At 46.3% G+C, this 18021-nt stretch overlaps 1 protein-coding gene across 7 annotated transcripts in view; it reads right to left on the bottom strand.

The window, feature by feature from the left end:
• The window catches only part of SEL1L3 (SEL1L family member 3), a 119121-nt gene that overhangs the window by 92333 nt on the left and 8767 nt on the right, over positions 1-18021 (bottom strand). For all 7 annotated transcript variants that reach the window (XM_078775250.1, XM_078775262.1, XM_078775246.1 and 4 more), the window contains exons 2-3: positions 9599-9678; positions 5600-5838 (exon numbers count right to left, since the gene is read on the bottom strand). In XM_078775250.1, coding sequence (XP_078631376.1) covers positions 5600-5838; positions 9599-9658 — 299 coding nt within the window. In that variant the 5' untranslated portion in view covers positions 9659-9678. The remainder of the gene's footprint in view (positions 1-5599; positions 5839-9598; positions 9679-18021) is intronic.

Raw genomic sequence — 18021 nt, 5'->3', positions numbered from 1 at the left:
TGTATAACCAGTTGGGTGAGTGTTTTGGCTCCATGCTGGATTTGGACCTTGGAGAGTCGAGAGATAGAGCCTCTGGAAATTTTGTCCCCGTAGGGAATTTGGACCAGCTGCAGGGAGGGGCAGAACAACCTGTGGTAGGGGTTGTTACCTGCAGCTGCGGTGATTGGACACCTGGGGCCAAATTTTTTAAAAGGAAATTTAAAATACAATTAAAATGGGAATTTGATGTGGAGCAGCCATGGAGGGAGTTGGCCCCCGGGCTGTGGAATGTGGACCAGGAGAGGTCAGTGGAGATGGCCTCGGGCAAAAGTTGCCCCCTTCGAAATTTGGTGATGCCAGCCACCTGGGGGGCTGTGCTGGCGAGATTTGGACGTGGGGTCCAGCCTTGGGTGTCGAGGTATGACCTGAGCCCCACGGGGGGTCGGGTGGAGTATTTCGGGTGGAGTATTCGGGACCCCATGGTCCCTTGTCTGTCGGGGCGCCACCCTAGCATGTGGTTCGGGCCGGCAGGGTCACTGGACCCTGGTGGGGGTTAAGAGAAGTAAACCCAAGTTTGAGCATTTCGTTTCTGGCGATCATCTTCCTCCCCTTCCAGGTAAGTGTATACCTGTGCATCAAATTAAAAATTTATTACAAAATAAATTAAATTACAAAAATAAATTACAAAAATTATTGAGTGTAAACGCAACAGTTTACAAACAATATCCAGAGAAGGTAAAGGAATATCCAGAGCCAGGTGGTTCCTCACAGGCCTGAGATGGCGTATATTGAGGACCACTAGGGGGAGGTGTTGTGGGTCGCGCTTTGGTGGTAGCACTGCGGACGGCCAACTTGGGCCTGATGTGGTGACCACCCGGGCATGCGGCCTGACACCCTCTCCCTGAGACTCTGGGACAGCCGGCATGTGGTGACCTGCCATGCCATGCTGGTCTATGGACGTGGGTCAATCTGCATGGACAGGGATGGACATAGCCCACCGGACAACCATTGGGGCATCTGTAGAACGTGATGGTGTGAGAGTGACCCCTTCCACAGATGTTCCGTTATGATTTGTGGACTCTCGGTTTGGGAAGAGAGCCATGGGAATGTGAATTGGGAAGTTGTAACGGGCCGAGCATATGGGCCATGCTCGGCTGGCATGTGTATGGCAAAGCATCTTTCTTTGGTGAGGTTAGTGAAATGTGAAAAATGTTTGGCACGGGTAATCTGAGGGTTAGATGCAAATTTAAGGGTGGATTTTGGAAGGAGAAATGGTGGTCACTGACAGCAGTGACACCATTATTGATCCAGGTGTGTAGACCAAAGTGTTGGAGGCTGTGATAAAATTGATAGGTTAGCAGGACACAGCTTTCAACTGGTTGCGGGGGCGACTGTGCCAATATTTGGGACGCAGGGTTATGGGGATGTAGTTGTGTAGTCTGAGGGTCAACGTGGTGCTGTGTGTGTCCGAGGTGTGTGGACCATGTCTTCTGGGTGGGTCTTCTGGTGGAGCATGGCTGTCGACTGGACCTTGGTGTGGTCAAGTGTGGGTAGGCACTGGGAGGGCTGCAGTTCTGTGGACTGGGGGACGAGGGTGGCGTAGGTGACGTGAGGGGCATGCCACGCACTGCGACCGTCTCCCCCAGGGCCTAGGTTGTGCGTGCGGTGGTGTTGTTGGCAGCAGGTGCTCACCATATTGGCCTGCTGGGGCTGGTGCAGCTGTGCTCCTCGCAGGGGAGCCGAAGGATGGATGGTGGGTCGCACCCTTATGGACACTCATGGGCCATGTTGGCGTTTCGACTGCTCGGCCTGTCCCGATGACCCTTGCACGGTAGAGGTGCGGAGCTGTCCTGGCCACAGGTAGTTGTGTAGTGATAATCACCGTTGGATGCGGACCCACATACCTGCCAGTTTCGTGGGGAGAAAAGTGAAATTTGGTGAAATTTGATTGGTCCAATGAGAAATTTTTGGATTTTATGGGTGGATGGCACTTTGGACCTGACCAACCGGTAATTACCTGCACATCAAGGTAGGGGAAAGGAACTGATGTGTACTGTCCCAGGCTTCAGGACTTGATTATGGAAATTGGGGACATGTAATTTGGAGTTGGGGGCGGGTGAGAGTGATGACATGGTCGGTGAGGGGGGATGGAATGTGTGCCACACAGAGTCTTGTGGGTGGCGTTTGTGTATGTGTAGAGGTTATGTGTTTTTATGTGGTCGTGAGGTTGGAAAGATGAGTGAGTGGTAATTATTGAGAGTTTTTGAAATGTGCTTTTGGAAATATGTGGTTAACTGTGAATGGGATTTCACATGAGGCAGGCCATGGCACAACTTTTTGTAACATCTGCTCAGAATTGTGTTGGAGAATTGAATGGCAGCGGGGGAGGAAATGTGTTTTGGGGATCTTGTGGGTGGGGAAGGTGTGTGTGCCCGCAGGTACAGATCAAGCTCTGAGGAGCGATGCCTGCGGCCCCCCCTCTGCGACAATTACCCCTGGCAGCCAGTGGTATCTGGAAATTGGAGCTCGTCGGTGGAGGGTCTGGTTGGGCGCCGTGGGGTAAGGGAGACTCCCGGCGACCCGTGTAGCTGCGCTGAAGCAGGAGGCAATGGAGCCTCGTGTGTGGAGACCCTCACCGGCGGGGTAACGGCGGAAAGGGCTTTTGGGCTGTCACGGGGCCAAGAGGTAAAGGGAGGGGGCAATGAACTTGTAAGTCAGTTGACTTGTGTTTGGGACTGCGGGCACCACAGCCTGAAGCACCCCCACCATCTTACTTGTGCGGTACCTCCCCACTGCCTAGAGTGAAATGCACACATGTGATATGACATCTATGCCATGGTCCTGCAGGGGGCGGGGGGGGGGGGTGGGGGGGTTGAAATACGTGCTTGTAATGATTTTGTGTGTGATGACTGATGACTTATGGAATTTGTATGAGTGGTTAAGGGGTTGTGTTGTATGAATGAGGGCGAAATCCACCGAGCCATGTCACTCATCTGTAACACCTGGACAGGGCCCGCGGAAATTTATGGGTGCATTGGGATGGCCCCGCAGGTAAGGTTGCGTCTTGTGGCATCCACCGGGGGATGCGGTCTTTAGGAAGGGGTTTGTACAAATGTTTATTAGAGTTTTGAATTTTTGGTTAAGGTTAAGTTTTGTGGTTAAGGTAGATTTTGCGTGTTGTTTGTTTCCTCTCTCCGCAGGAATGACCAATGAAATCATTGTACATATTTGCATGATTGTTAAGGGGATTAGCTTGTTAAGGAGGATAGGTAAGTAGCTCCGGCTCCCTTCCCACAGCCCTCCTGATTTATTTCGTAGGATAATTAAGTGTGAGACAGTAAGTGTTAAGACTGGAATGGTAGTGCCTGATGTGAACCTAGCAGGAGCTATGGTTCCGGGGGGAGGGGGGGCTGTGTTATGTCGGGTGGTAAAGGAATATCCAGAGCCAGGTAGATCTGCATAGGTAACATGCTTCGACTGTCGCGATAGGGAATCTACCCTGTAATAAGTTCTGCGTTTTAGGAGGTTTGTCGGGGAAGTGTATACCTGTGAACATACAAGGATGTTCGGGTGTTAAATAATTGTGGGGACTAAGATAAACCCCTGTGTGTCAGACCTGGAAATCATTCCTTTGTCCCTTATGGCAACGCACACATATAAACACTTAGATAGGCCCTTAGTGCAACAGTAAATAATTCCCCTTCCCTTACAATGACCTTGGAAGAAGACCGGCAGGAAGCCAGATCGGGGCACCGCCGGATGGCCGCCGCCAGCCGCACCACCGGCTGGCCCAGCAACATCGTGTGAGACGAGTTGTAACCCACGCCACAGGGAACATGTAATTGGTTGGCGCGGAAGGCGCGAACCTCCAGCCAATCAGGGCGGGATGCGCGAAGACGCAACTGAGAAGGAGGTTGTTCATTGGAGGGAAGGTGCCAGAAGGTTCGGCAAACGGCGGGAAGCTACGAGGCCCTGGTTGGTGGCACGCCAAGACTGACGTCAGAGGGACGTTTACAAAGGGGCGCGCTGCACGACATTCTCTCTCTTGGACTCTGCACACTGGACCCTTTCCTATTTGAGATCTCTCTGTGCTTGAAGCTCTTGCTCTTCTTGTCCCTGGTCTTCATTGGCTCTTCCTTCTTGCATGCTGGACCTCCGTGCTTCGTGCTGGGTGACGGTTTGTCGTGGTGCTTGGAGCGGGATCCGGTGCTGTTGGTACTGGAGCGAGGGACCTCATGGCATGCCGCGGAGCAAGTCGCATCGGGGCCTGGCGAAGCGTGCGAGCGAGGCAGACGGAGGGTTTCCTCGCGCCGGAGGTTGGAGCCGCGTTGGACGACACACTGCAGACTACAAACAGATAAGGACGCACCACATTTCCCCATACACGACGAACGTGTTCTTTTGGTTAATTCATTTGCCCCTGTCTCGTATTTGGAAGTCGGTGTGGGGGATCCCAATTTAGGATCATTATTAGATTTATCATCGCGTTTCCCTGTCCCGACCTTTATTTAAAATAAACCCTTGTATTACTTTCCATTCCTTGTTAAATCCGTGTCCATTTGAGTTCGTTCCCTCTCCAGGTAAGCGCCTCCGCCTCTTCTTCTTCTTTCCTTCTTTGTCCCGCAGTTTATAGCCGAATCCGTATTTGGACTTCACCTCAGTTGAAGCCGTTCTGGTCATCCGCGGTCCCTGGTGTTAACCTTGAGGGATTCGCACGACAATATATATGTCTGTGCATGTGTGTATATCTAAGAATTGTTGTTACCTGCTATCCCCCCACACGTGGGTGGGTTTTACGAGATGGAATGGTGACCTACTAGGTCTCAAAGTATCCACGTCCGTTAGCGTGTGTGAGTGATGTTTTTTTGTGGAGTTCTAATGGAGCTTTATGATGTGGAATGTGATGCCCCAAAATGATCATCATGACATCCTAAATTGATTCGTCTAATCAACTGCAAATAATCCGGAAGAATTCCCATGTTTTTAATGCGCACTAAAATAAGGTGTATACAGCAGCAAAATAGGTCCTTCCACGGCATGGCATTATAATTACAAAAGGAATAACAAGAACAATGATAACATTGCACCAATGCATATATTAATTAATACTAATAATAATAATTAATACCAATAATAATATTAGTATCACTTCACTTTGCAATCATAATAATGAACGTATAATCAATCCCCCTCCCCACTCGCCCTGGTCCAACCACATCTGTGTTTGGCGAAGGGTGAGCTCATGCTCAGGCAGTACAGCAGGCAGGTATGTCACGAGGCCATGAAGACCAGTGAAAATTTGGTCCAATGGGCCAATGGGCTCGCTATTTGTGAAAATTGAGCGCTTTATTCTTGTTCAACAGTGGGTTGGCTGGGAATAAGGAGGATGTTGGGGCCCCATCCCTAACTTTTCACTGAGACTGCCCCTGGATAGGAGGATAGTAAACAAGTGGCTGATTGGTAAATTTTTGTGTGTCACATTTTACATTTTCATACAATTTAAGCTGCTTGTCAGTATTATTTCTCCTCCTTTAAGAAAAAAATCCAAAATCCTTCAAAAATCTCGTTTTGTAACCAACCTTTAACAAAAAATATCCTTTACAAACCCAGCCAGCCTTACCCCTGACAGCTCCATGTTTTTCTGTAGATGGTGATGGGCATTTTCAGTGGCTCAGCGACAATCATCTCCAATCCAATTTTCCTGGGGCCTCCACAGCTCGTCTCAAACTCTGTTTGTATGTCCTCACCAGCCAACTGTATTGGCACCCCCACCAGTTTAGCAGAGTCTAGGCCTTTGGAACCATGAATTTGCGTGCCTCCCAGAGATACAGAAGTTGTGGTGAGAGAGTTTGAAAAAATCTGGAATTGTACAAGAACAAGAATGACCGCACTGTGGTTTATTCCTGTGACAAATGTGACGTATTATACCTGTGACAAAATCAGGTAACGGGCTGATTGGGAAGCACATTTAATTCGCTGTTAAAAAATTAACTCGACACCTCTCATCCATGTTACCTTCCGCCATGGTTATATCAGACGAGCCGATTCGTCACACGGTCACGGATTGTTTAACCCCAATATGGGGCCATTCAAAATTTACGTAATGTAAATTTACATAGAATTATTTTTTAGGCAGATGCATATGGTGTGTGCTGACGGTCTTTATTAAACCTCACTAATAATTTTTATTCGACATATGATTAGATTTTTCAGGGTCCCTCATCATGAGTAACACTCGACCCAAACAAAGCTAATGGAAATCTGACCCAACAAACCAGGGCAGTGTATAATCATCAGAGGCCTACAGGCCTGATATCTTAGGCCCACCAGAAAACCAAGATGGAGGCCATATTATTTTCTCTGGTTGCCATGGTGGGTGGAGTCAAGCGATAAATGTGGGTGGAGTCCGGCAGCTGTCTGACTAATGGGGGCACATTTCAAAAATCGCCCTCCAACAAGAACCACTATAACAACAGCATCAACAACCATACGGAGCTCTTGTAGACCTGCGACGTCCAAATACTTTAAATAACTAATTTAGATCTAAAAGTATTTAGATCACAGTATGTGTCGAAAAGTAAATAAATACAGATCTATTATACAAGTTGAAGTTGGTGTCTGTCCGTGCGTCCATGGCTGCTTTTACTTTTCTAGCCCAGGTTTGAATCTTGGCCCAGCTATAAACTATCATCCTGGTGTTTTACAGACTGGATAATTCATCAATGTGTGTGCCGTCCGTTCAATGGACGTTAAACAAGGCGTCCCATCACCGACATTCGTTGGTGGATGTTAAAGATTCCACGTTGTCCTTCATGAAGAGTCGGCAAGCTATTACCGGCACCCTGGGAAAATTACAAATTCCTGCCCAAACCTTAGTCTAACATCACGCCTGACCAGCCGCTTCATTAAAGACTTAAGCCAAACCCGCCAGTCATGTGTCTTCAATTGTGTAACAATGAGAAAGTCAGGACAAGCCAACAAAATGTTTCACTGTACTGTTAAAAAAACTATCAACGGTACCCGCCCTACTGGCTTCAATTGGGAGGCCCAAATAAAAGGGCAAAATATCAGAAATTGAAGACTTTTTTTTATTTTAAACGATTTATATAAACATCCGTTAAATCATATCACACGCAAATCATCAAAATGTAAACAGTATTTGTGGAATTTCAATAAAAGCCACATCACTGTTCATATCGGGAAATATTATTCCATTGTGGTTGGAAAAATTGGAAAAATTGGAAAAAAAAATGGAAAAACAATATAGCCTATTTTACTCCAGGGGGTCCCAGGATTGCCCACCCAAAATATCGTTGCGATCAGTTCAGCCGTTTTTGCGGTACCTGGGAACAGAGGGACAGACAGACTGACAGACATTTGGTGAATTATAGTAAGATTACGGGAGAAGCTCGGGCCCATCAATGGAGCCTGGGCCCCGGAGCAGCAACCCGCCTTCCCCCTCCCAACCCCTCCGAGAACCCCCATGCCCTGTCATTGACCCTGTGCATGGGTTCTCAGGCACACTTAAAAGGAACACCCCACAGACAGAATTGCTGTATTTCCACACTAGGTGACTGCATTTGCAGATCATTGTACATGCACAGTAAATTATGTCGTAATCTTTAAAGAAAGATGACACAGTAAATATGAAAAAAACTATATCCGAATTGGTAAGGTATTAATATAATCAAATGTGACACAGAAAATGTGGTGAAACAATATCAAGACAGCAAAGAAGACAACAAAGAAACATGATGGGCTAACAGGGTAACTCAGAGGCGGAGCACTTACCTTTAAACTGTCTTGTCTGGGTTTGATTCACAACCTGACTATAGACTATTGTCCTAATCCTTCACCTACAGACGTTACACCAATGAGTGTGCAATCCTTCGGAAGAACATGAAGCTGGGTATGCTGTCTGCTCGCAATTGCCGGTGAACATTAAATATCCCACGGTGTCTTTTGCGAAGAGAAGAACATTTTGTGCCAGCTGTCGATGCCACTCCATCCCATATCAAATTCCATATTCCTGTCCAGACTACTGCTGAAAAAGTCAATGGCAAACCACGTTACTACACAACTAGTTTGGTAGCACCGATGTTGTGGAAAGTCTGGACATTGAACAACATTGTTTTCAATTTTAGATCAAATTTGACTTATTTTTCCAAAAGTAAACAAATGAACAGATTCTTCTTCACTTAAAGTTTACAAACTGAAACTAGAACGGCATTCGGTAGAGCACATACCTCCACCAGGCTGAACAGTTTACGCTTCATATCCCACTGATTGGTCGAATCTGGATTCGGACCTGAGCCAAAATCGAATCGCCTTGTTTTTGTCACGCAACCAACGCACCCACGAAATTTTGTCATAATTCGTCAACTACTTTTTTTTTTCTTTTTTTTGTATACAAGATCGAGGCTCGTGTAAGAGCTAACATTAATCACAAAAAAACAAAGGGACACATAAGACAAAATAAAGGGAGCAGGAGACAAGATGGGGAGAGAGAGGAAAGCACACAAGTCCAACATTTGAGAGCAGGGACATCGGGAGATCTGTGGGAGGGAGAGAGCTTGGTGGGGGGGGGGGGGGAGGCGTGGGAAGGGGGTGGGGGGGTGGAAGAGGTAAAAAAAAATACATGGACACTGCTAGGACTTCCAGGAAAGAAGTCGGTATTTCAGAAAAGTGGATCTGGGGTGAATTAACGGGGGTAGAAAAGATGAAGGTTTTGGATGGGGGAAGATAAGAGATGGTGGTGAACAGCTGTTTTAAAAACCTGGAGGGAGGAGAGGGATTGAAGAGAGTGAAGGAGTTTGTTCCAGAGGCGGGTGTAAAGAGGAATGAAAGAGTGAAATACTTTTTGAAATATCATGCTACATATCGTGTTTGGACGCATCTCATCTCTCAATGGTGAAGAATCAGTTGAAGAAACATTTAAAATAATTATCTGATCCGGACCCGGATTTGAATCTTCACCAAAACGGAATCAATTCTTCCGTGTCACACACCCAACCTGTCCACCAAGTTTTGCCGGAATCCGTCCACAACTTTTTGATATTTCCCATTCACAAACAAACAAACAGACAGGGTGGTAGAGGTAGAGGTAGAGGTAGAGGTAGAGGTAATCCTACCTTCGGTGGTAGAGGTAACAAGTTAATGAATATAATATATTTTTAACAATAACATATCAATGAAGTCTGTTTCGCAGATCATGTTTTGATCAGTAAAACTTGGAGATGGATCGAAAATGCTGAAAGCGCGAATGTCAAACGAGTCAATGATTGAAACTCAAGTCAAACAAGTATATTTATTTCCCTTATTCAAACTTAAATTGCTTTATTAAAGCCTATAGACATTGTCGGGGAAAAAAAGACATAGTAGGAGAATATAAAATTGTGATCAGTTAAACATTCTGACCTTGACATGTTATTTCAGAGATGCTCGAGTTGTGTTGACTCACATTTGAATATAAACTCACCAGCAAAGCAGAATGCATCTCCTGCAGCACAAACTACAAACCTGCGTAAGCAATTCCGCGAAACGACTGAATAATATGATGCGACCCATGACAAGAGACTTAAAAAGTGAGTTATGAGCTTCATAGTCGAAGCCATCTTACCTGCACAGTCGGATTGGTGAAAAACAGCAGCAGTAGATAAACTGTCCTGTTCCACTCCATCCCAGGCTTTCAAAAACGTCCTGCAGTTCGACCCGAGATACAAAAACAAGTCAGAGCACAGTGCGTACACCATTAAAACATAAAAGTAGCATAACTAGTGTAACTTTTTCAAAACAAACTATCAATATGCCTACAAGTGATTCATGTTTAATACCTGTGATGGATGAAAATCGCAATTTGAAATCCAATGTGATGGATGTGTTACGTGGTCCCCTCGGTGAATACCTGGTCTCGGTGACCCCCGGACCGTGAGAGGAACTCCGCCAGCAAGCTGTATTATATATGCGCTTTCGCCACGCAATCCATATGAATTTCACCCAAGAGACAACTGATGTTCAAGGATATATTTCCAATGGTAATGATACCATACAATTTCAATGACCCAACCACGGAGATTTTCCCCGAGCAATCAACAATACACAATCATCACCAATTCCCAATTCACAATCAATTCCCTATGATTAAGATGGCCATCTTATACATGTGTGTCCCGGTGAGTACTCACGACACCCTTTTGGTCTCGGTCCCGCACCATGTCTCTGGGCCCCTCCTGACCAAGATGATGGTCGCCGTCGCCGCACTCGGGCGGTTGAACGAACCCCGGGTGGACGTGTTTCCACCGGGCAGGTATCGTACCAGGCACCGTGGCTGCAGCCCCTCGTGGCCACGCGAAGCGGATACGGTAGAGCAAGCCAAACCCCACGCCGCTTGCAAGGCGCGTTAGGCCCCAACGTGCGACCCGCACGCTTCTGTTTGGACGGTGCCGCGAACGATGCCAGACGCGGGTTCGATGCACGGCCCCACGTCAACTTGCCGTCTCCACCGGGCAGGTACACGTCCAGGTAATTCCTCTCGCCAGACAGGCTTCGGAACGCCGCTTTTTCACGCAGCGCAAGGTCGATCCCACCTTTTGTCGGAGCGGGGCGAGGAAGAATAATACTCGTCCTTCTTTCCTCGTGTCTTTTCCTCTTCCGTTTCCGGTCACTTCCGTTTCCGGCCACTCCCTCAGAAGGGCTCCTGACCCTCCAACCACAACAACTACACAACAACTTAATATACTACACACGGATAAGCAAAGACCTGAATGGTAATTCACATACATTCACATAAATATGTAACACTCCCCCCCTTCAAGAAAGAAAGTTTGAACCCAGCGAAAACTTTCTTTGCCGGCCAATTTGGAGAAACAAACCAGATAACTCAACCCCCCCCACCTTATCCGTTCCCCCCGGGCACAGTTATCACTTAAAAATAACGCAACCAAAATTTCACCACAACCCCTCCAGATTACTCCCTCTGGACTAAGTACCAACAACGACATTGTCCCTGCCAAATCAAACTCCATCTCATGACCCTCTGACTTTGACCGTCAGTTTCTTGGGAATGAAGGTTAAGGGGTTGATCAAAGATCCAAAGTTAAGCAACTCGATAGCACTTTTTCCGGGAGGCCAAGCCGAGTATTCACGACATGGATGCCTTTAGGAACGCGGAGTTCACGGTTAGTCCGTGCAGGAAAGTTCTCTACATGGGCGCCTTGAGGAACGTGGAGTTCACGGTTAGTCCGTGCATGAAAGTTCACTACATGGACGCCTTTAGGAACGGCGTTCACGGTTAATTCGTGTAGGAATCTTGGCTCGGCGGCTCCGCCGCCTTCAGTGCTTCAACTTCTCAGAACTTCCCTAATAATTAGGGTGGGACCACTGGTCCCTGTAGTCCCATGAATAGCGGTCTCCTTCTCGGCCACTACCAAAACTACCGCCCAGTTGTCCTCTCCTGTAGACCTCTCGACGCCTACGAAATGCCTTCCCTACTGTTATGGTCCGACCCTCCAAATCCTTGCCATTCCAATTCTTCTCTGCCTCTCTGGCGTCTTTTGTGCTGGCAAACGTGACAAAGCCGAACCCTCTTGACTGTTGCGTTTCCCAGTCTCTTACCAACCGCACTTCCACCAGCGGCCCATATCTGTTGAAGACAGAGGTCAGAACTTCTTCCTCTGTTTTGAAGTTCAGTCCCCCTACAAATAACTTGGCACTTTGGTCGCCATCCCGAGCTGGTGTGATGTTATTTTCCCTGCTGGACTCTTTACCAACCCTCAGGTTACCATAAACTTGACCCCCGGCCAAATCATTCCCGATAACCACAGATACACCCTCTACAGGAAGCGTGGCTTGTAAACCGACGGTGACCGGTCCTGACACCAAATCGGACTCCAACTGGATGACCTGAAGGGGAGCACTAACACCGCCCCCGATCCCCTGTAAATGAACACTATCCCCCGTTGCCGTCTCCTCGGACCATGGCAAAATGCCTTCAAGCATTAAAGATTGATGGGCCCCTGTGTCCCTCAATATCCTAACCGGTCTCCGGTTAGTCGAGGCTCCATCCAGTGACACAAACCCCTCTGAAATAAATGGTTGGTAACCCTTTTGATGGCGATTTCTTACGCTAGCCATCGCATTCGGAGTTGTAATAGTCGGACTCCGCTCTGGGTTGTCCCTTTTCATGAGGTAACAACTGGACATCAAGTGTCCAGGTTTCTTGCAAAACGCGCAAGTAGGCCCGGAGGAAAAACTCGGGGTCTGCCTCGGGCCCCCCGAACTATAAGTTTGTCTTGGGCCCGCATCCCTCTGATTTCGAACCGGTGGGGTATCATAGTTGTCCCCATAATCATCTCGAGGCCACCGCCATGTATGGTCGTTCTCCGCACCTGCTGTTCCCCACCTCCCCTGCGGAGATCTAGGCGAGGAGTTAGGTTCGTGGACCCCTATTCGGTGGGTTAAGGCATAATCATCTGCCATGGTGGCTGCGTCCCACAACTTTGGTACCTTCTTTTCCTGCAGGTACACTTTGATGTCCTCGTGGACACACTGCTGGAATTCCTCCACCAGGATCAAGTCCCGCAATGTCTCGAAGTCTTTCCCGACTCCTTTTGACTCACACCACCGATCAAACATGTTTTCTTTCACTCTGGCAAACTCCACATGGGTCTCACTCTCCCTCTTCCTGGCATTCCTGAATTTTTGCCTGTAAGCTTCCGGAACCAACTCATAGGCCTTGAGGATGTGCTTCTTCAGTACCTCATAATCTGCACATTGGTCCATTGGTAGCGCCGAATAAATTTCCTGAGCTTTCCCCACCAGCACACTTTGCACGAGTATGGTCCAGGCCTCCTCCGGCCAGTTTAATTGTCGAGCCACTTTCTCAAAGTGTGGAAAAAATTTCGCGACTTCTTTTTCACTGAACGGTGGAACCAGCCTCACATGTCTGCCCACATCCCAGGTTTTCTGGTTAGGTGTCGACCCCGTCAGCAAGGGTGGTGCCTCTCCCCGTTCTCTCATTAACTCCAGCTCCTTGAATTTGATTTCTTGCTGAAGCTCCATGTCACGTTCCTTTAATTCCCTTTCCGCTTTTCTCTCCTCTGCTTCGAGGTCCCTTGCAGCTCTCCTCTCCTCTGCTTTTCTCCCTTCTAACCTTTCCTGGAGTTCTCGTTCCACTCTCCTTTCCTCTGCTTGTTTCTCTTCTCTCCTCGCTTCTGCTTTCCTTTCTTCTTCTGCTCTTTCCTTTTCTGCTTTCCTTTCTTCTTCTGCTCTTTCCTTTTCTGCTTTCCTTTCTTCTTCTGCTAACCTTTCCTGGAGTTCTCGTTCCACTCTCCTTTCCTCTGCTTGTTTCTCTTCTCTCCTCGCTTCTGCTTTCCTTTCTTCTTCTGCTCTTTCCTTTTCTGCTTTCCTTTCTTCTTCTTTTAACCTTTCCTGGAGTTCTCGTTCCACTCTCCTTTCCTCTGCTTGCTTCTCTTCTCTCCTCTCTTCTGCTTTCCTTTCTTCTTCTGCTCTTTCCTTTTCTGCTTTCCTTTCTTCTTCTTTAATCCGTTCCTGGCTCCGTAATTGCAACTCCAGTTTCCGGAGCTCAACGTCTTCTGGTTCTTCGGGTAGCCACTCCCAGGCTAACTCGTCCCATGTTCCTAATCCCACCATAGATTGTATCACCGTGGCCTGCAACTCTGCCTTCCTCAAATTAGTTCGGACCTCCAAGTTAAAATGTTTGGCCAATTTCAAGAGGTCCGACTTTAGCAACGCTCGGAACTGTGCCTCACTCGGGGTTACCCCAAAGTTCTGTGCCACAAACGCCATGGTGCCTATCGTTAACACCTGTTAACCTTCACCCAAGACTTTACCCCAATTTCTCCAAAAATTTTTTACCAATTAATAATTAATTAATAAATTTTAATTAATAAAAAATATTATTATTTTATTATTTTATACAATTTTAAATCCCGGACGTAGACCCAATTGCGAAACCGCAAATCGTAATTTGGACGAGCCCCCAATTCTGTTACGTGGTCCCCTCGGTGAATACCTGGTCTCGGTGACCCCCGGACCGTGAGAGGAACTCCGCCAGCAAGCTGTATTATATATGCGCTTTCGCCACGCAATCCATATGAATTTCACCCAAGAGACAACTGATGTTCAAGGATATATTTCCAATGGTAATGATACCATACAATTTCAATGACCCAACCACGGAGATTTTCCCCGAGCAATCAACAATACACAATCATCACCAATTCCCAATTCACAATCAATTCCCTATGATTAAGATGGCCATCTTATACATGTGTGTCCCGGTGAGTACTCACGACACCCTTTTGGTCTCGGTCCCGCACCATGTCTCTGGGCCCCTCCTGACCAAGATGATGGTCGCCGTCGCCGCACTCGGGCGGTTGAACGAACCCCGGGTGGACGTGTTTCCACCGGGCAGGTATCGTACCAGGCACCGTGGCTGCAGCCCCTCGTGGCCACGCGAAGCGGATACGGTAGAGCAAGCCAAACCCCACGCCGCTTGCAAGGCGCGTTAGGCCCCAACGTGCGACCCGCACGCTTCTGTTTGGACGGTGCCGCGAACGATGCCAGACGCGGGTTCGATGCACGGCCCCACGTCAACTTGCCGTCTCCACCGGGCAGGTACACGTCCAGGTAATTCCTCTCGCCAGACAGGCTTCGGAACGCCGCTTTTTCACGCAGCGCAAGGTCGATCCCACCTTTTGTCGGAGCGGGGCGAGGAAGAATAATACTCGTCCTTCTTTCCTCGTGTCTTTTCCTCTTCCGTTTCCGGTCACTTCCGTTTCCGGCCACTCCCTCAGAAGGGCTCCTGACCCTCCAACCACAACAACTACACAACAACTTAATATACTACACACGGATAAGCAAAGACCTGAATGGTAATTCACATACATTCACATAAATATGTAACAGATGGAAAATGTGCCGAAGTAGCGATCCAAGTTGGAATCTTCGGCCACGTTGCTGGCTTTGCCTATCATCTTGCTGCCTCAGCAATTATTGGCTTCTTTTCCATAAACGACTGGTAATTAGAGTTTATTGCTTTGTATTTATATCTTAATAAACTATACGGGTCAGAAACTTAAACCATAAGACAAAACAGTGTGCAATAGTTAGTGGGTTTACTCAAAATGTATATCAGTATGTATACAGGTAAGAATATACAGTGTATATATATATATATATATGACTAAGGAAGTTATAGTTAGTGGGTTTACCCAATAGTTAGTGGGTTTACCCAAAATGTATATCAGTATGTATACAGGTAAGAATATATAGTGTGTATATATATATATATGACTAAGGAAGTTATAGTTAGTGGGTTTACCCAAAATGTATATCAGTATGTATACAGGTAAGAATATATAGTGTATATATATATATATATATGACTAAGGAAGTTATAGTTAGTGGGTTTACCCAATAGTTAGTGGGTTTACCCAAAATGTATATCAGTATGTATACAGGTAAGAATATATAGTGTATATATATATATATATATATGACTAAGGAAGTTATAGTTAGTGGGTTTACCCAATAGTTAGTGGGTTTACCCAAAATGTATATCAGCATGTATACAGGTAAGAATATATAGTGTATATATATATATATATATATGACTAAGGAAGCACACTGACCCTATGACATGACGCTGACGTCATGTGCATAAATTACTCCAACACATCACCTCCAAACGAGGAGGCATCCGTGTGGTACTCAAGTCTTCGCAGACTGAGATTAAAGCTCGATGGTCACAAATAGACAAAGGCAGAGATGTCGATATAGATTTCGCCCTTGTTATGGGCCTTATGAGGCCTGCCTTTTTATAATAAAAAAGGTAAAAAATCAAACATTTAAACAGCCTTGGACGTGCACCTTGACCCCACGGCCAAGGCACACCGTCTATCAAGACAGGCCCATTGGCGTACACATGCACCTCAACCCAAAGGCTGAGGCACATGGTCAATCAAAACACATGCATCATGACCCCGAAGGGCCACAATGCATGGTCATACAATTGGACCCCTCCTCCATAGGAGTGAGTCCCCATGACTTCAACACCATGCCGTCCCGACGAGGGCGTATTCTTCCCTCATCAGCACAACATACTGCAAATTGTTTATTTGTGACCAACCGAAGCCACTAATAAACACAGATTGAACCCCCTAACCTGACTAGGAAGCAAGGCACTGATTGAGTCTCACCCCAGCAATTGCTGCACAACCCGTTAGCAACAAGTGTCACCTGCCACGCAGACACATCGTCTCTGCCCTGCTCATCAACAATTAGGAGGTTTGCAGTCAGGAACATTAAATCATAGGGTCAGTGTGCTTCCTTCGTCAAATTTAATGTTTTGACTGTGTACCTTCGGTGGTAGAGGTCCATATATACTGTATATAACAAGTTAATGAATATAATCTATTTTTAACAATAACATATCAATGAAGTCTGTTTCGCAGCCCTGCTCCTGCTTTAACCACATGTTTATAAGTCATAAACCACTTGCCCTCCACTGGGCAGGGTTTACCATCTGTTTTAGAACCCCATGGCTTAGACAGTGGGGAAAATACACGCTCTGATGGCCTGAGCATCCTCATGTGTAAGAACGGGAGAAGCCTAACTCGGGACTGCACCTGTGGTGACACTTTTGCTGAATCACACGTCTAGAGCACAGATATTACGGCCGGAGCTGTGGCTGGAAAATATGAAGTGCCTGAAATACGCCAGCCTCAGTCAATCCTACATTTTTGAGCCCATCGCCATTGAAACAATGGGGGTCTATGGCCAATCAACGTCCCGCATCAAGGATATCGACAAAAGGCTCACAGCAACCACTGGAGTTGGAGCCCCTGTCATGCAGTTTAAATAACACCAGGTGGGTTAACTTAGCCTGTCATCCTTCTACGGTTGGCAAAATGAGTACCAGCCTACTGGTAATGGGGGGCATTGCATCATTGACACAACTCATCCAGAAATGATGCAACCAGCAGCCAAGAGCTCCATATGAAACGAGATGCTATTCTTAGAATACTTACCCTGCGCAGTCAACTTGGTGTGAGCCAACTCTTCTATTTTTGAACGTTTCTTTTTTTTTGATCCAATATGGCTGACAGACCACGTGAGCGATGACATCATAAATTTATATTCTCTAAATAATTGTTGCATAGATCATGCTCAATACATTTCAAACTGATCAGACTAAGCATTGTCCCTGTCGAATTATGACGTCATAATTATGGCACCAATGACGTCATCATTAACACCGATTCCCCATATGTAGTTCTTTACAATGAGCCACGTTTCAATTTTTTAAATGCTGACATGGTACACACTCACTTTACTTTACTGAAATGCAGACACAAAAGTTATATTTTCGGCAAAAATCGTCGGAATTTCGCCAAATCTGTTTGGGTCCTGTGTTAATATACCTCAGCGATTGACAAATCTGAAATCAGAATTTTATATGAGGTCAAAATGTGCCCGTGAGGTCGCTCCTTACTTTGCCTGCTCGTCATATGCAGTGTGATAATGAATTCATGCTCAGACTGGAAGACTTCTTCTTCACGCAATAACAACTTCTAGCTTCCAGACCGTACATACAATCGTCTTGAAATTTTTCACACATGTTACACTTCATTACCTCTAATATAATATAAAGTTTCACGTCGATCAATGAGGCGGTTCAAGAATTATAAATTTTTTAATATTATCGTTTAATTATTTATATCTGCCAAACCACGTGACCTGTCGAAAATTCCAAAAGATCATTTTAGTAGATTAATATGCTGAACACATGTGTGAAGTTTCCCCTCGAAGGGATCAAAAATGAGGGAGGAGCTAGGTTTTAAAAGTTTATGCTTAAAAACGTCACAACTCCGAAACCACACTTATAATAAATTAATACAATACGTACCGTCGTACACACATAACACACTAATAATAAATTAATATAATAAGTACACACATAACACACTAATAATAAATTAATATAATAAGTACACACATAACACACTAATAATAAATTAA

The sequence above is a fragment of the Myxine glutinosa genome, chromosome 1, assembly GCF_964187855.1.
Source record: "Myxine glutinosa chromosome 1, kmMyxGlut1.1, whole genome shotgun sequence".
Classification (NCBI taxonomy): domain Eukaryota; kingdom Metazoa; phylum Chordata; class Myxini; order Myxiniformes; family Myxinidae; genus Myxine; species Myxine glutinosa.
The sequence above is the reverse complement of the archived record's forward strand: the minus strand, read 5'-3'. Positions and strand labels throughout refer to the sequence as shown.